Consider the following 19,814-nt stretch of genomic DNA (forward strand, 5'->3'; position numbering starts at 1 on the left):
ATGAAAACCAAATTCAAAACAAATCATACAGCTAGAATTTTGATATCTGAAATATTTTTAAATAAGTTGTCCATAGGACAACTGGCTCAGCTCTCCCTTATATTATTATCTCCAGGTTTATCTTTTCTCAAAGATTTTGGTTTGTTAAGACTTGCTGCCTCTCTCCCCCAGGCACGAGGGCAAGCGAGGCTCAGTTTATCTATTTTTCCAAACCACACTGTTCCTTTTCACAGAACTCTGCCCTTTGAGACTGGCTAAAACTCGTAGTCTTCATCGACTATGTCAATGGCAGGCAAACTTTTCCCGCTGGGTTTTGTTGTAAATCTTCTCAACTGGGACGCCCGGGAGTGGGAGGATTTCTTGAGCCTGGGAGGTTGAGGTGGCAGTGAGTGGAGATTGCATTGTTGCACTCCAGCCTGGGCAAAAGAGACAGACCCTGTCTCAAAACACACACACACACACACACACACACACACGACAAGGCCAAAAAAAATGACAGAAACCTGTAATAGGTCAGGCGCGGTGGCTCACGCCTGTAATTCCAGCACTTTGGGAGGCAGAGGCGGGTGAGGTCAGGAGTTCGAGACCAGTGTGGCCAATGTGGTGAAACCCTGTCTCTACAAAAAATACAAAATTTAGCCAGGTGTGGTGATGCGCACCTGTTGTCCCAGCTACTCAGGAGGCTGAGGCAGGAGAATGGTGTGAACCCAGGAGGTGGTGCTTGCAGTGAGCGGAGATCAGGCCACTGCACCACTCCAGCCTGGGCGACAGAGCGAGACTCCGTCTCAAAATAAAAAAAGAAAAGAAAAGGAAAGAAAAGAAACCTGGAATAAATAGATGAAAAAACGGATACAAGAGATAAGGTTTTTAAAAGTTTATTTATATTTATTTTTATTTTTAAGAAATACTGGAAAGCTTACCCATGACAGTGGATCCACTTGTAGAGATCTGTGCTTATGAGATGAGTAAGGGTGCATCCAGGTTTGAGTCCATGGACGGTCATAGCAGCTACATTTAGTTACACAGGCCACACCAGGGAGTTGGTTAAAGCTACTAAGTGGTAATGGCTGCATCCTGGGGCTCCAAGTGCACATCGTTTTGTAAGGGCACCTGGCAGGTAAATCCGGGAATGGTTAATGGGTGAGACATGGTGAGGCAGGAAGTCAGGGCGAGCCGGCCCCACTCCCATCCCTGGGAGACTTGGCAGCATCTCTGAGCCCGCCAGGTGCAGCTCATCGTGGCCTCTTTGGGCCGGATGGAGGCGGCGTCCGAAGAGGCCGGGACCCCAGGGTTGAAATTGAATTGGGGCGGGGGCGATGCCTGCCTTCCTGAGGGTGCGGCACGTCTTGCGGGAGGCTGGGCTGGTCAGTCTGTTTCCCTGGGCCCTTTTGGTGACCGGTGCGGCGCACGGGGCTGTGTGCCCAGAAAGGCAGGAGGATCTCCCTCTTGGAAAGGGGCTTTGCGCCTCTGACCCCGCGGAGATCAGCGCCGGGACGCTGCGGGGTTGGGACCAGGGACCCAAGGCCACTGAGCGCCAGTGCGTAGCCCACCGATCTCCCTCATTCTTGTGGAAGGAGGGCAGGTGAGCTGTGGGAGCAGAGTCCAAAGGGCCCAGGCCAGAGATGGGTGGGCGGAGGACCCCCTCAGGATGCGGGAGCTCAGGTTTAAGTGTAGGGTGGGAGGGCCTGGGGGCACCTGGGCTCCTTGCTGTGCTTGTGGTGGTGCCTGGGAGGTGAGAAGAACCCAGTATTCACCTGACTCATACAGACAAGACTCATACAGACAAGTGTAGTAACCCCCAGTGTCTTGTGAGTCTCTGTGTGGAAGATAACCATAGTTTCCTTAAATTTCTAGAAAAGCTTGGCCCGGCACGGTGGTTCACACCTGTAATCCCAGCACTTTGAGAGGCTGAGGCGGGTGGATCACCTGAGGTCAGGAGATCGTGACCAGCCTGGCCAACATGGTGAAACCCCCTCTCTACTAAAAATACAAAAATTAGGCCAGGCGTGGTAACGTGAGCCTGTAATCCCAGCTACTCAGGAGGCTGAGGCAGGAGAATCGCTTGAGCCTGGGAGGTGGAGATTGCAATGAGCAGAGATTTCACCACTGCACTCCAGCCTGGGCAACAGAGTGAGACTGTGTCTCAAAACAAACAAAAACCTAGCTGGGTGCGGTGCCGTGTGCCTGTAATCCCAGCTACTCAGGAGGCTGAGGCAGGAGAATTTCTTGAGCCAGGGAGGCAGAGGTTGCAGTGAACCAAGATTGCACCATTACACTTCAGCCTGGGCAACAGAGCAAGACCCTGTCTCAAAAAAAGTTTTACTAGGTCTCCTGTCTTTTATTACAGGATGCTTCTCTGCTGACTCGGAGCAGTCAGTCTTTTTGGTGTCATAGGAGAATGTGTGTTGTTAGTAATCAGATGCTTTATTGGAAGTAATAGTCACACAGGAAGAAAAATGTTACCAGTTGCTATGGTTTGGATATGGCTTGTCGCCACCAAAACTCAGGCTGAAATTTGATCTCCAATGTGGCAGCATTAGAAAGTGGGACCTACTGGGAGGTGTGCGGGTCCTGGGGGTGGAATCCTTATGAATAGGTTAATTCCCTGCCTTGGAGGTGAGTTGGATTAGTGCCTGCCTGAGCTGGTTGTTAGAGTCCAACTTCCTCAGTTTTTCTTGTTTCACTTCTTGCCATGTGGTCTTTGTCCACACCTCTCCCCCACTTTCACTTTCTACCATGAGTTGAAGCAGCATGAGACCCTCACCAGATGGGGTGCCCAGTCTTGGACTTTCCAGCCACCAGAATGATGAGCCAAACACACCTCTTCCTTTATAAATTACCTAGCCTCAGATATTCTGTTGTAGCAACACTGAAAAGAGTAAGACACTAGGCAACTCCACAGAGATGTCTAATATAACTGTGTTCTTCAGAGTCATCACCTTCAGGACCACAATGCCTGGTAGGGCCAGGACTCGCACCCGAGGCAGAGCCCGCCGCAGGGAGAGCTACCAACAAGAGGCACCTGGGGGACCCGGAGCACCTGGATCAGCTACAGTGAGCCCTGTAATGTTCATTGTTTTCTTTCTGCAAGAGATACGTGCCTGTACTGAAAAGAACAGAATTGGTTGTTGAGCCAAGCTAGTTCAGGTATAGTGCTAAGTGAGGACTAAAAAAGTTCGTAAGTCAGGCTCTATAGATGGCAGCATGGGGAGGCTTTACTCGGATGTACTCTCTACTGCTTCCTTCTCACATTTTCACATGTGCAAGCAGACTGACTTTCAGCCAAAAGTCGATGCAAAGGTTTCTAGATCTCTTGGCTTCTGCCAGGGTCTCCTCTTTGGAAGTGACCCAGAATGAGCAACTTCCTGAATGTCCTGGCACAGCCTGAGTTAGAATTTCCAGTCGTGTTGAAAACTTGTTATGCCTGCTCTGTTTTGTCTTCTCTTATTGCATATCCACTTTGCTTTCACACAATAGGATCCATAGTGGCGCCGAGGGGCCCCACCTGACATCCTCCAGGGCGACCCTATACTGCATGGAAGCAGCATGCCACCGTCCAGGTCCACTTATTGTGCGGTGTGATTGTTGCTCCTCTCTCCTTCTCCTAAGCCCTCCAACCTCAGTTCCTCCTCCTGGTCCTAATTCTCAGTTTTCAACATCGACTTCTGTGTCACTGAGATAAAGCATCCAGTGAGAGTGTCAGTGGCTCCCCGTCTTGTCTCCTCACTCATGAGCCATAGTCCAACCCCTCACTGGAGATCCTAGGGCATCATCTTTGTTCCTACCTAAAGCAAATATCTCTACTTAGCCCCTTAGCCAGTCCTCTGTCTAGGGCATGTCTCCTGCAACTTTCCTTTCTGTCTCCCAAGTCAGCAGGTGTGTTCTCCTAAATCATTCCCATCGTCTGTAGACTCACTGAGTTCACTCCCATTCATCAGGAAACCTTCCCTGGGCCCTTCCACTCTGCCAGATTCACAGGGCAGCTTTCCTCAGACTTGCCCCTTCACATTTCCTCGGCACATTTGCGACCTCTTTTATCCTGATCAACTCCCTCCACTTGGCGTTTAGGTTACCTCCTTCATCACTGACCACCCGTACTTGCTCTCCTTTGTGGAGTTCTCCTCTATGGCCTCTTGATATTGCCAAGCCCCAGCCCTTGAGCCACATCTTTTTTCTCCATATTCTCACTCCCTTGGTGAAGTTATCCAGTGTCCAAATGCTATCTGGTGTGTGGACAGATCCCCATATTTATCTCCTTGGCCAGAACCTCTCCTGCACCACCCAACACCCCCACGGGTGTCCACGGACACCTCACACTCCCAATCTGCCCTATCATGCCATATCCACCTCATCAGGACTTCCATTCTTGTTTGCTCAGGCCAAAAATCTATGGTTTCATCCTATCTTTATGACCTCAAGCCCTTCTCAAAAACAATCACAGGGTTTTTCTCTCCAATTTTTTCTTTTCTTTTCTTTTTTTTTGAGTTGGAGTCTCTGTCATCCAGGTTGGAGTTCAGTGGCATGATCTCGGCTTACTGCAATCTCTGCCTCCTGGGTTCACACCATTCTCCTGCTTCAGCCTCCCAAGTAGCTGGGACTGCAGGCGCCCGCCACTACGCCTGGCTAATTTTTTGTATTTTTAGTAGAGACAGGGTTTACACTGTGTTAGCCAGGATGGTCTTGATCTCCTGACCTCATGATCCACTTGCCTCAGCCTCCCAAAGTGCTGGGATTACAGGTGTGAGTCACCATGCCTGGCCTCTAGTTTTTTTCCTCAAAAAACTAATCCAGTATCAGACAATTTCTCACCACCCCTATCCCTGCCTTCTGGCCTGAACAGCTTACATCCCTTGCTATTTCCTTGTCTCTCACTCAGCCTGTTCCCAACACCAAACCTGACAAATCAGTTCATGTCATTCCTCTGCCTGGCATCCTGTCACAGCTGCTTTTTTTTTTTTTTTTTAAAAGACAGAGTTTGGCTCTTGTTGCCCAGGCTGGAGTGCAATGGTGTAATCTCGGCTCACTGCAACTTCTGCCTCCCGGGTTCAAGTGATTCTCCTGCCTCAGCCTCCTGAGTAGCTGGGATTACAGGCATGCACCACCATGCCCAGTTAATTTTGTATTTTTAGTAGAGATGGGGTTTCTCCACGTTGGCCAGGCTGGTCTCGAACTCCTGACCTCAGGTGATCCGCCCACCTCAGCCTCCCAAAGTGCTGGGTTATAGGTGTGAACCACCGCACCTGGCCTCTGTCACAGCTATCATTTTATCAGTCAGAAGCAATTTCCTTAAAATGACCTTCCCTTCATCTCACTGACATCTCGCTCCCTTTCCTTCTTCCAGCCATACTGGCTGCCTCATTCTTCCTTGAACATTCCCAGCTGCAGAACTCTGCTCTTTTTCCTTCACCTCTGGCTTGGGTAACTTTACTAATTCAACTCAGCACCTCCAAGTCTAGGGTTCAATGGCACTTTCTCACTGAGGCCTTCCTTTGCCCCCATCGGCTAGTGAAACCTGCCCCTTCACACCCCACCTTCCCAATCATTTTTCTCCTTGGTTTGTTTTGTTCTTTTTTTGTTTGTTTCCTTAGCAATTACCACACAAGGTGCTATGTATGTTGCTTATTACAACTTAGTTTCTGTCACTGGAATGTGAGCTTTGCAGAGGAAGTTCCTTTGCCTTGTGCCCTGAAAGTGCCATTTGGAGGGAGAATGAACACAGTGGGGCACTGCTCATTATTTCTATTTCCAGAATCATGCAGACCCAGGAGCCCACTCAGTTGCAGCGGACACCCTGGCCACTGAGGGAGGAAGTCCCAGTGGTTAGACCTCTGCAGCCAAGAGGAGCAGGAGGAGCAGCACAGTCCCAAGGTGAAAGGAGGCAAGGACATGAGGGGCAGGGGATGCTTCATGTGTGAAGGGCCACCACAGCGGTAGAAGGTTCTAGACAGAGCCTGAGGACCCCTGTGAGGTTTGCTGGGATGAGAAGTGTGTGCAGCTTTCAACTGTCTCTCCTCGTGCAGTGAATTATCTGATAGTATTTTCTTCACCTATGTCTTGTGGAAGAGAAATGGAAGTCACTGTTTATTGGCCAGATCAACATAATTGCTTTTCAAATTTAGATGACATATTTGCAGATGATAACTCTAAGTTAACTTAATGGAATTCTAAGAACACCATTTTCTTGCCTTTTTAAATCGTGGCATTAACAGGTGAACCTGTTACCTACATTGCAGGCTGACAGGTTATCCTCATTTATACAAGTGCTCATGCACACAGGCTCAGATATTGTCATTTGCTTAGGATTTGGCTAATGTGATTCAACTTTAGTCTGGATTCTCCACTTTGCTTTCTATAGCAAAATAGCTTGTGATGAGTCAAAACTTGAAACACTAAAAAATTGTATTATAGATAAATATTAAACCAAAACAAAATCCAGAACCTATAAAATGAGCTTATATATTTGAATACATAAAATTAAAACATATTTTTAATAATCAGATCCCATCTGAAGGGTTGTTATTAGATAGTATGTATAATTACATGGACTGGGTGTGGTGGCTCACACCGGCACTTTGAGCAGCCCAGGTGGGTGGATCACTTGAGGCCAGAAGTTTGAGACCAGCCTGGCCAACAGGCAAAATCCTATCTCTACTAAAAATAGACAAGTTAGCCAGGCATGGTAGCATGTGCCTGTAATCTCAACTACTCAGGAGGCTGAGGCAGGAGAATCGCTTGAACCCAGGAGGCAGAGGTTCCAGTGAGCTGAGATGGTGCCACTGCACTCCAGCCTGGGTGACAGAGCGAGATTCCGTCTCAAAAAATAAAAGTACGTGGTTTGTAGCGAGTGCCAAGGTGCCAAGCTAGGATAACCTGTTTTCTTTTGCTGACATTTTAATATGAATTTGATTGCTGGATGTGTCAGGAACTAGTTGGGAGTTTGATAAAATTGTTTCAAATTTTATGTGTAAAATGTAGTTAGTCTGTCATAGAAATGGAGACACTTACTTTGTAAGATCATCATAAACTAAAAAATAGCCTCCAGAAGTAATATTTTGAGGAAAACCATTGTTGTAACCCAAGGCACAGACGTCCTGGACATTCAGGGGTACAGGATTTACAACAATGTGTGCATATTCCTTCAGGATGCCTCTCTTGTCACTGAAAGACTGCATTGTGCTGTCATTTAAATATTAACTTTGTAGAATACCTACATCACTATGAACCTTAGAATGGAAGTTAAAATAGTGTCATCCTTTCCTAGTTGCTCTTAATATAAAGGATAGATAAGTTTTGTGTTAAAAGCCAGTTTTATAGATTTTTTAAATGATTGGCTTATTTGGCATTTTATGATGCCCACTAGGGGGGGGCAGTGTAGTGCCAGGAGATAGGCTTAGAGACAGGATCAGAACCAACGTTTCTAGAATCTTGTACCATGAACAAATACACAAAGGAATGGGGCAAATATGTAGCAGGAATGAACAAAGTGCTGAGGCAACCATGGATGTGAACTGGGGACTCCTTGGGAAAGGTTTCTGGGTGGGCAAATATGTAGCAGGAATGAACAAAGTGCTGAGGCACCATGGATGTGAACTGGGGACTCCTTGGAAAGGTTTCTGGGTAAGGTTATGCTTTTGTGGCAACATGTCACCGAAATGTGTTTTGGAACCTTGGGTGGCATCTTTTTTACCTCCAGCAAACTTATGCTGGGTGTTAATACTGGCTTTTCTGTTCTTCCCTTTTTATTGTTTAAACTTCTGGCGTTTACATTTACGCAGGAGTGAAGGAACCTGGTCCTGAGGCTGGGTTGCATACAGCGCCCTTGCAGGAGAGGAGGATTGGTGGAGTTTTTCAGGACCTGGTGGTGAACACCAGGCGATATATGATGCATGTTAAAGACTCAAAAACAGGTATGTTGGCCTAGAAATCAATGTTTATGGAGCTGTTGGTTAACTTTTTTTTTTTTCCGTTGAGATAAGGTCCTGCTCTGTCGCCCAGGCTGGAATACAGTGATGTTCACTTCAGCCTTGAACTCCTGGGCTCAGCTGTTCCTCCCACCTTGAGTAGCTGGGACTACAGGTGGGCACCACCATGCCCAAATAGACGTATATATTTTTTAGTTTTGTAGAGACAGGGTCTTACTGGTCTAGAACTCCTGGCCCAAGCCATCCTCTCACCTGAGCCCTCCAAACTGCTGAGATTACAGGAATGAGCCACCACACCTGGCCCATTTTAAACTTTTGATAAAAGCTTTAATAAATTCTGGAAAGCTTTCTGTCATCACTGTAAGTAGAGGTGCCTCCCACCTGGCCCAGGCTGGTCTGGAACTCCTGGCCCAAACCATCCTCCCACCTGGGCCTCCCAAAGGGCTAGGATTATAGGTGTAAGCCACCATGCCCTGGCCTGTGCTGAGACTTTTTTTAAAATCACATAAGGTGGCACTTTTTCTCCTTTTGTAAACCACAAATGTTCTAATTTTTAATCTATTGTTCAATATCTTAAACTTCCTAAATGTATGCTTGCATAAGGGCTCACTGAAATTGATAGGCATTCTGCAAATCAGGTGCATTACAAATGTTATTTATCTCCTTGTCTGACCTAACTTTGGCTTGGCTTTTTTTTGATGGAGTTTAGCTCTTCTTGCCCAGGCTGGAGGGCAGTGGTGTGATCTCAGCTCACTACAGCCTCTGCCTCGTAGGTTCCAGTGATTCTCCTGCCTCAGCCTCCCGAGAAGCTTGGATTATAGGCACCCACCACTGTGCCCAGCTAATTTTGTGTATTTTTAATAGAGACAGGGTCACCATGTTGGCCAGACTGGTCTGGAACTCCTGATCTCAGGTGATCCCCCTGCCTCCGCCTCTGAGTGTTGGGATTATAGGCATGAGCCACTGTGCCCAGCCCTAACTTTGGCTTTTAATATTGTAGTGTCCAAACTGTTTGGGCCTAATCAGTCTTTCTTTATAGTCACATGGCTCAATTTTTCAGGTTCAGAGGGTACAGTGGTACAGCTACTCGCCAACCACTTCCGAGTGATTTCTCGTCCTCAGTGGGTTGCATATAAATACAACATTGACTACAGACCAGATATAGAAGATGGAAATCTCCGTACAATTTTACTTGATCAACAAAGAAGGAAATTTGGAGAGTGCCATATATTTGATGGAAACTCTTTATTATTATCTCGGCCACTAAAAGAGTGGGTTAAGTAATGTTATTTCACATTTTCCTGTGTTCTTTCTGTTTTTACTTTATTATAATAAAATATCTATTTTTGTGCAGTTGTTTGTTTAGACGCCCCAAAGATCTCTTGCCCATATGACTTGTAGTGAAACCTACGTGCCATGTTTGGTTATCACTGATATTCAATAATGCCTCTAATTTTAATGCTTAAATGAAATTAATAGCACAACGTGGCTCACAAATGCTGACAAAGTTTTAGATACTTTTTAAAAAAATTCTATTTGTTTCCTTCGAAACTTCAGCCCCCAACTCCTAGCAGAAAAAAAAACTAGAGAACTTATTTTCTTCCATAAATTTCTATATTAACTGAACAATTAAATTGTTTTCAGGAGCTTAAGTAAAATATTTCAACTTAAGTATTTAATTCCAACTCTTCACTCTTGTGAATCATGTTTTCTACATGCACGTGCTTCTGTGGGAAAGACTGCTCCATCACGATGGTGTGTTGGATAGCCAGGTGACATGGTGATTTGCCGTGCAGTGAAGCTGAGTTTTTTGGAAGAATATCTGGACTTTTTGTTTTTAATCTCAGAGAGTGGAATGGTTGAGCATGACCAAAGACAAAAAATTTGTGAATATTACAGTTGAGTTTTCCAAAGAAATCAGGCCCACGTCACCAGATTGCCTACGCTATTACAACATTCTCTTTCGAAGGTATGTGACCGGGTTGAGTTTCTTTGCTATTCATTCAGTTGTTTCACTGTGTAGTGGTGTGGAACACAGCCATTTGCTTCCAGCACTTTGTGTTCTTCATAGTCCTTGTGTATTAAGAGAGTGAAGGGTCTTGGAGATGAAATGATACTTGAGGCTCAACTAGAATATGCAAGTTCAGTGGCTTATCCTCAATGTTCTTCTCCTGGCCTATCCCTGCTCTTTGTCTCATACCTGCCTAGAAAGAGTAGGCCGGGCGCGGTGGCTCAAGCCTGTAATCCCAGCACTTTGGGAGGCTGAGACGGGTGGATCATGAGGTCAGGAGATCGAGACCATCCTGGCTAACACGGTGAAACCCCGTCTCTACTAAAAATACAAAAAAAACACTAGCCGGGCGAGGTGGCGGGCGCCTGTAGTCCCAGCTACTCCAGAGGCTGAGGCAGGAGAATAGCGTGAACCCGGGAGGCGGAGCTTGCAGTGAGCTGAGATCCGGCCACTGCACTCCAGCCTGGGCGACAGAGCAAGACTCCGTCTCAAAAAAAAAAAAAAAGAAAGAGTAATAGACATCAGCTATGCACATCTGTGTATGTCTCTGTAGGAAATACATGTTTTATTCTGTGGTCACTACAATGACTAAATATTTAAAGTTAAAATTTGAAAGGCAGAGTTTGAGGCCGGGCATGGTGGCTCACGCCTGTAATCCCAGCACTTTGGGAGGCTGAGGCGGCTGGATCATTTGAGGTCAGGAGTCCCAGACCAGCCTGGCCAACACGATGAAACCCTGCCACTACTAAAAATACAAAAATTAGCCAGGCATGGTGGTGGGTGCTTCCGAGAGGAAGCTACTTGGGAGGCTGAGGCAGGAGGATCACTTGGTCCCAGGAGGTGGAGGTTGCAGTGAGCAGAGATTGTGTCACTGCACTACAGCCTGGGTGACAGAGCAAGACTCTGTCTCAAAAAAAAAAAAAAGGCACAGTTTGAAAAAGAGGCCTTAGTTCAGTTTTGAGAATGAAGAACAGTTTGATAACCTTTCTATAATATTGTGTTTATAAGGAGATGGAACAATTGAGGTTAAATGAACCTTAATATCCACCTCATAATGTAACTTAGTTATCAGGTACTTTGTGTTCATTGATAATATAAACAGTCACTGGAAGATTTTCTTCTTTCCCTTATATGTCTTACCAAATGCTTAATGATGTACCTGCTACTTTCAACAAAATCTATTCTTTCCATTTCTAGAACTTTCAAGCTGCTGGATTTTGAGCAAGTTGGTCGCAACTATTATATCAAAAAGAAGGCAATTCAGTTGTACCGTCATGGGTTTGTATAAAGAAGAAAATTTCATATTCTGTAGACTTAAACATAGGATTTTTTGAGAAAGTTATTCATTTCACATTTGAAGTGGTATGCCTTAAAAGTGATGGCCTTTTAAATGATATCCACTAACCATGAAAAATTTAGTATAATGTCAACTCAAATTAAGAGTCACTTTAAAAATCTTAGTATGATAAATATAAACCTTGAGGTATTCAGTTGTTGCATACACATTGTTAAGCCTAAACAATCATCCAAAATGGGTAATTTGTCTTTGAAAATATCTTCAACCATAGCAACTATATCTCTCTATATTACTCACTGGTATATGTATATATTACATGTAAGTTATGTTACAGATAAATATGGATGTAATACTTTAAGCCTGTGGGTGATAAAAAAAGTTTAACAAAAATGGTATAAATAGCACATCCAATAAATGTTTATCTGAAGGTCCTTCAAAAGACTAAGAACAAATACTTAAAACTGACTCTTAAGTACCAATTTTTAGACCCAGAGCTTAGGCCCAGAAGCCCTTGACTTTATGTGAAGAGCTTGGACTTAATACTCTCATGTAATTTATTCTAGTACCAGTTTGGAAATCTGGCTTGGTTATGTTACTTCTATTCTTCAATATGAAAACGGCATTACCCTCTGTGCCGATGTGAGCCACAGACTGCTCCGAATAGAAACTGCTTACGATTTCATAAAGAGAACATCTGCGGAGGCCCAGACAGGAAACATCCGAGAGGAAATAACTAATAAATTAATTGGATCAATTGTTCTGACAAAGTAAGTCTGTCTTTTAAAAACCTATCCAATCACTTTAACTCCCCCCCCCACCCCCTCCCAAGAGATGGTCCTATAGTTTTCTGATTACTAAATGTTGAAGTTCAGGAGTAGAAATGGCAAGAACAACTGGTCCCATCTCTCCTCTGGTTATACAACTTGGGAGAAGAATGTGTCAATTGTAGACTTCACTCTCTTGTAATCCCTAATGCCAGTCCATTTGTTCTGAACCCTACCTTGCACATAACACTAAGCTGTTTCTGAATTTCTTTCCTTTTCCTCTTTGTTATAGGCATTTAGCTAGTTTAAAAACCAGTGCTTAGTTATAATCCATCAGCCATTTCCCATTTGAAGGAAGTTTTAAAATCTTTCTACAACAGAAATCCTAAATTGATGAGAGAATGGATTTAAAGAACCAGTTAGTTAGCCAACACAATCTTACATGGACGCAATTGGAGGACTTGTACTTCTCAGTTCTAAAACTTACCAGAAAGCTCTAGTAATCAAGACAGTGTGATGTTGGCCTAACGATAGATAGAGACCAATGAAATAAGTCCAGAAGGTTAACCCTCCACTTAGTTGACTTCTGACAAGTATGTCAAGGCAATTCAAAAGGGGAAAGAATAATCTTTTCAATAATGTTGCTGGGATAACTGAATATCCACCTTCCTCATGCAGTTCACACAATTCCAATTTAATTCAAAAACCAACTTAATAGACCTACATTTAAGAACTGAAAGCATAACATTCTTAGAAAGATTCAGTCTCTTTGACTTTGAGCTAGGCAAAACCTTAGATAAGCCACTCAAAGCAGAAGTGATAACAAAAGAAACAAACACATTGGGTTTCACCAAATTAAAAAGTTACTCAAACTATGCTATCAAAACTGTGAAAACACAACTGGAAAAAGTGGGGAAAATGTTTGCAAAAACGTAAGTAACCTGTATCTAGAATATACAAACAATACTTAATTGAGAGACAACATATTTTTTTAAATGGACAAAAGATTAGATACTTCTGCAGATATATTTAAACAAAATGTACAAGTGGCCAATGCATGAAAATGTACATCAGTAGCCATCATAGAAATGCAAGTGAAAACCACAATGAGATATCATTTCATACCTACTACGATGGTTAAAATTAGACAGATGTTGACAAGTATTGGCAAGGATGTGGAACGATCAGAAGCAACCCTAGTATGCTGCTTGTAGGAATATTAAATGGTATGGCTTCTTTGGAAAACAGTCTGGCACTTTCTTAAAATGCTAAAGATGTGCATTACTGAAGTGGCCTTGTTTGAGGAAATTTACTAGGTTTGTTGTCTCACACTAAGGAAAGCAAAGATGCAGATGCAGGAGGTGTGGGTTTAGGAGCAGAAAGCTGAGTAGGTTAAAGAGAAAATCCCCCCCTTGCAGGGGGAGGGGCATTCCAAATGGGTCTCCCCCTTTGCAGAGGGATGGGTTGGTTTCATAGAGGGGCTTGAGGAGGTGGTGTCTGATTTACATAGAGCCCAGAGGATTGGCTGGACCAGGTGTGCCATTTATATAGCCTGCAAAGAGGCTGGCTATCCCGCTCTAATCTTTAATGTAGATGTGGTCTCCACCTGGCCGGCACCATAACACCTGCACACATGGCAACAAGGAGAAGGGAAGAGAACTTCCATGTTGGATATACTGGCTTCTGGCATAACTGCTGGCATTCAACTATGCAAGCTTCCAGCTTGCTTATCTATGCTTGCAGCTTGATTTTTCAGGCTGTGTTTTGTTAGAAAATAAATGGTTTGGACGCTGCTTTCTTAAGAGAAAATTCCACCGAGAACTTTTACTAACCACCTAAATTCCTTTTTAACTCCTATATCATCACCATATGAACCAGTAATTTTATTCCTACTTAAATACACAAGAGAAATGAGAACATGTTTACTAAAATTGGCACACAATTGTTTGTAACGTTATGGTAACCAAAAGTACGTAACAACCATAATGTCCAGCTGGTGAATGGATAAACAAAAGGTGAGATATCATACAATAGAATATTATTTGGAAATGAAAAGGAATTAAGTGCTAAGACTTCAGCGTGGATGAACCTTAAACATGATGCTAAGTGAAAGAAGCCAGTCGGGAAAGAACACACGTTGTATGACTCAGTTTATATGAAGTGAATGAGCAAATGTGTTGAGACAGGAAGTAGACTAGTGGTTGCCTGAAGGCTGGTGAATTAGGCTAAAATGGGAAGTGACTGCTTATGTTTCTTCTTTGTCTTGATGATTGCATAACTCTGGCTATAGAAAAAAACAGGTGATCGTATGCTCAGGTGGGTGAGTTGTGCAGTATGTGAATTACATCATAGTAAATCTAATATATCCTGCAATTCCTTACAGGATTAAAAATATCTTATTTTCGGCCGGGCGTGGTGGCTCACACCTGTAATCCCACCACTTTGGGAGGCCAAGGTGGGCAGATCACAAGGTCAGGAGATCGAGACCATCTTGACCAACACAGTGAAACCCCATCTCTACTAAAATACAAAAAATTAGCCGGGCGTGGTGGCATGCGCCTGTAGTCCCAGCTACTCAGGAGGCTGAGGCAGGAGAATGGCGTGAACCCGGGAGGTGGAGCTTGCAGTGATCCGAGATCATGCCACTGCGCTGCAGCCTGGGCAACAGAGTGAGACTCTGTCTCAAAAAAACAAAATTCTTATTTCCTGTGTGGATGGTACCATGCAATGAATAAGTTGGAAATGATACCATGTTGTAATTATTCCACAGATACAACAACAAAACCTACAGAGTGGATGATATTGATTGGAAGCAGAATCCTGAAGACACATTTAACAGATCAGATGGTAGCAAAATCACCTATATAGACTACTACAGGCAGGTATGAAACTGTATTTCTTTAAATATATTTAAATTGTAAACCTTCATGTATTTCAGTTTATCTTATTTAGATACTTGAACATATTTGTCATATAAACATATGTATTTTCCTTTTAGAGGATTATAGCTTGACTGATTTATTATCCATGCATCCAAGTGCCTTGTATATAGGATAATGTCACATAACTAAAATGGTGCCAGTGTGACCCCTTCTTTCAGGCTTAAAAGTGGCTACTATCATACTTTTTATATTTTTTGAGTTGTAGTCTTGTTCCGTCTCCCAGGATGGAGTGCAGTGGCATGATCTCTGCTCACTGCCACCTCCACCTCCCAGGTTCAAGCAATTTTCCTGCCTCAGCCTCCCAAGTAGCTGGGACTACAGGCGCCTGCCACCACACCTGGCTAATTTTTGTATTTTTAGTAGAGATGGGATTTCACCGTATCAGTCAGGCTGGCCTTGAACTCCTGACCTCAGGTGATCCATCTGCCTTGGCCTCCCAAATTGGGTCAAATAAAGAGTAACGCAAAAAAGAACTGAGTCTCAGTAATGACTACGATTGCTGTTCCCTTTCCAGACTGCTCATTCTTTCTCTATTGAAAGAATAAGAAACACCAAGAATGCATGTAAGGTGCTTGGCACATAGTAATAAGCTCTATATTATGTCTAGCTAATTAATATTCTGGACACTTGCTCATGGCATTTGTGGGTACACAACGTGAACGTATCCTGCTGATTCCTCAGTTGTGCTACATGACAGGTACTGATGGCTTACAGCCACTCTTCAAACTGTCCTCTTGACAGTTTTCAGTATGCTTTGGGAGTTTTCAAGGCAAGCCTGGTGAGACCCACTACAGATCCTGTCTCACCCACTCTCATATACAATGTTAGAGTAGCTTGACGATTCTAGTGTCATGGTTCGTGGGAGTCCTGTCTTTGGCCAAGTATGCTCACAAGGAAAGGTCCCTAGCATATCAAAGGTAAGAGAATTTTGAGAGTATTCATAGTACACTATTAAACTTGGGGAAGCTATGTCACCAGCATGCCTGTGGCCCTTCATTTGTAGTCTCACATACGCACTTGTGAACCTGTGTGTGTGATGTTTCTAAGGTCTCACTGGTGGTCATGCTGGTCTCTTGTTTGTTGAGCAGCAACATAAAGAAATTGTCACTGTGAAGAAACAGCCACTTTTGGTCAGCCAGGGCAGATGGAAAAAGGGCCTAACGGGTACACAACGTGAACCTATCCTGCTGATTCCTCAAGCTGTGCTCCATGACAGGTACTGATGGCTTACAGCACTTCTTTAAAGGCAGGTATAACTATGACTTGGTGCAGGCTTTTCAGGGAATTCGAAGTGTGTCTCCTTGGTAAGGTAGTAGGTTTCTCCAGCTATTATAATTTAGTCCTCACACAAATTCATGCTTGTTTAGATGTATCTCGTGGGATTTTGACTTCAAGTACATGCACTGAAACCTAGAGGAAGAAACAAGATTGGCACATTTGATCTGATATGGCCGTAGATAATTCCATTCAGAGATCCTGGGATGAAGGCCTGCTGCCTCGCTGAGAATCACTGGACTATATTTAAACTTCTTAATACAACCCGTAAGATTGATCTGTGTGTGTTATAAATATTGAATTTACTTTTATGTTTACAATCTTATGTTGTACTTTGTTTATGATACTTTTTATTTGCTCCTTCCTTTAATCCTTTCCTGCCTTGTACTAGATTGATCAAATGTTTCTGCCTTTCCTTCATTTTACTTCATTTCTTCCTAACTCTTGGTATGAATGTCATGATTTCCACTGTGGTTTCACGTTGTCTTTCATTAATATAACTGTTTTAAGTATAAAGCACCAGAAGCTTTATCATTTTCCCTAATAACTGAAGAATCTTAGTATGCTTTAACCTCATGACTCCTTTTCTATGTAAGTGTTATATCCAGTATTTTAGGGGTTTTTTTTTGGAGACAGTCTCACTCTGTTGCCCAGGCTGGAGTGCAGTGATGCAATCTCAGCTCACTGCAACTTCTACCTCCTGGGTTAAAACAATTCTCCTGCCTCAGCCTCCCGAGTAGCTGGGATTACAGGTGCCCACCAGCATGCCCAGCTAATTTTTGTATTTTTAGTAGAGACAGGGTTTCACCATGTTGGTCAGGCTGGTCTCGAACTCCTGACCTCACGATTCACCCGCCTCGGCCTCCCAAAGTGCTGGGATTACAGGTGTGAGCCACCACACCCAGCCAGGTCTTGTTTTAACATACCCTATAAATTGTCATTTATGAAATCAAGGCTTTTTTATGCTCCATCGTAACTCATCAGCATTGCTTTTTGCATTTCATTCTCCCTTCACTGTTCGATTTCCTTCTTCCTAAAATACAGTCTTTTTGGGTAGTTCTCTCAGTGAGGGTCTGGTGGATCTGCTAATGTATATACTCTATGTGCCCTAACTGAGCATGTTTGTATTTCACTGTCACCCTTGATAAGTTAGCTGGATATCAACTTCTAGCTTGATGGCTATTTTTAAGCCTTTTAAAGATACTTCATAGTATTCTGGTTTCTACTCTTGCTGAATGTGATTTTTATTGTTTGTAAATATATTATTCCTGTGGTTGCTTTTACATTTTCTTACGCCTGCTGAAGTTTTGCTATAACATTTCTAAGTGTGAACTTCTACTGATCTTTGCCCAAATCTTGTTATTCTTCAATCTGAGGATTCAGAATCTCGGACTTTCTCTTTGAATATTGCTCCACCCCACCACACCCCCATCATATCTTATCTACTACTGAAACTTCTATTAGATATAGAGCAAATCTTATTTTACCTTACATTTTTCTAAACATTTTTTCATATCTTCCACATCTTTATGGCTCTCCACTGCATTATGGGGATTTTGTGAACATATGTTCCAGTTAACAATTTGTTTTTTTTATGTCTAACCTACTCTTTAACCCTTCCACTGATTTTTCTTCATTTTGACTATATTCATGTTTGTTAGATATTCAAATACAAATTGACCTTTTCATTAGACATTCTTATGGCCTTTATTCCTTTTTATATCTTTTCTTTTTTCAGTACATTGTTATATAGAATGTTTCTAACCATTTCATCTTCTGGAAGTTGTGTCTAATCTTAATGTCTTAAAGGCTGGCTCTCACTCATAATGACTTACATCCTGATAACAAGAAAAAGACTTCTAAATCACTGGAATTACTTTCCTTGGGTCCATGAACAACAGGGCTGACTATATGAAACTATTTTGTAGCCTATTCAGTATTATTTTCTGAACACATCATTTCTCTGCTCAGGATAACAAAGAATAAGTGTCATACAAAATGTTTCACATGAAAGAAACTGGTCTCTTTTTTCACACTGCTGTTATTTTTTTTATTTTTTTATATATATTTTTTCTTTTTCTTTTTTTTTTTTTTTTTGAGACGGAGTCTAGCTCTGTCACCCAGGCTGGAGTGCAGTGGCGCGATCTCGGCTCACTGCAAGCTCCACCTCCTGGGTTTACGCCATTCTCCTGCCTCAGCCTCCCGAGTAGCTGGGACTACAGGCGCCCGCCATCTCACCCGGCTAGTTTTTTGTATTTTTTAGTAGAGACGGGGTTTCACCGTGTAGACCAGGATGGTCTCGATCTCCTGACCTCGTGATCCACCCGTCTCGTTCTCCCAAAGTGCTGGGATTACAGGCTTGAGCCACTGCGCCCGGCCTATTTTTTTATGTTTTGAGACAGAGTCTTGCTCTGTTGCCCAGGCTGGAGTGCAGTGGTGCGATCTTCGCTCACTGCAAGCTCCGCCTCCCAGGTTCACACCATTCTCCTGCCTCTGCCTCCTGAGTAGCTGAGACTACAGGCACCCACCACCACGCCCAGCTAATGTTTTGTATTTTTAGTAGAGATGGGGTTTCACCATGTTAGCCAGGATGGTCTTGATCTCTGGACCTCGTGATCTGCCCGCCTTGGCCTCCCAGAGTGCTGAGATTACAGGCATGAGCCACCACGCCCAGCCCCGCACTGCTGTTTTAAAGCAGAAAGACATTTTAAAAATAGAAACGTCTGGCTGGACGTGGTGGCTCACGCCTGTAATCCCAGCACTTTGGGTCACCAAGATGGGTGGATCACTTGAGGTCAGGAGTTCGAGACCAGCTTGGCCAACACGGTGAAACCCCGTCTCTACTAAAAATACAAAAAATTAGCTGGGCGTGGTGACAGGCACCTGTAATCCCAGCTACGCAGGAGGCTGAGGCAGGAGAATTGCTTGAACCTGGGAGGCAGAGGTTGCAGTGTGCTGAGATCGTGCCACTGCACTCCAGCCTGGGCGACAAGACTCCATCAGATTGACAGATAGACAGACAGACAGACAGACACACAGACAGGTAGATAGATAACCTCTTAGGCTACTGCATAAACATTTTGATGGTCATGATATATTCAATATAATTCGTGACGACTCCAAATTGTCAATATAAACATCAGTTGCTATCTTTTGTATTCATAATTTAAAGAGTTTTAGAGCCACACTGAAGTTAACTCTTATGTGGTCACAGACATTTACAAATGTTTGATGAAGGAACTTCGACAACCAGAAGACTAATCGCAATTTCTAGATCCAAATGAGGAATCTCTACCCAATAGTAAAAAAACAGACCAAATTAGTTCTAAAGAATCAGAAATGCTTTAAGGTAAATTTATTGGAATTAAGTGATTGTGCTGAACTGAAGCAAATTGAGAAAATTACAGATTCAAAAATACAGATGACTTGTCAACTCTATGTCAATAACTGTCCCTGGAGGTGGATTTTGAAAATCGCTTCCATGCTTTGTTTTTTTTTTTTTGTTTGTTTTTTTTGTTTGTTTTTGTTTTTGTTTTTTTTTGAGACGGAGTCTCGCTCTGCCACCCAGGCTGGAGTGCAGTGGCCGGATCTCAGCTCACTGCA

At 43.4% G+C, this 19,814-nt stretch overlaps 1 protein-coding gene across 1 annotated transcript; it reads left to right on the top strand.

The window, feature by feature from the left end:
- Positions 1-2,952: 2,952 nt before the first annotated feature.
- Positions 2,953-16,240, top strand: LOC117087320 (piwi-like protein 3; the record flags this gene model as incomplete). The annotated part of the gene is given in 10 exon segments (XM_033217394.1): positions 2,953-3,063; positions 5,766-5,868; positions 7,776-7,907; positions 8,983-9,197; positions 9,770-9,891; positions 11,131-11,211; positions 11,794-11,997; positions 14,765-14,876; positions 16,025-16,135; positions 16,137-16,240. Coding segments are annotated over 10 exon segments (1,295 nt in total), but the record flags the coding sequence as incomplete, so codon positions are not given.
- Positions 16,241-19,814: the final 3,574 nt, after the last annotated feature.

Source organism: Trachypithecus francoisi, unplaced genomic scaffold, assembly GCF_009764315.1.
Source record: "Trachypithecus francoisi isolate TF-2019V2 unplaced genomic scaffold, Tfra_2.0 Contig00644, whole genome shotgun sequence".
In the NCBI taxonomy this organism is placed as follows: Eukaryota; Metazoa; Chordata; class Mammalia; order Primates; family Cercopithecidae; genus Trachypithecus; species Trachypithecus francoisi.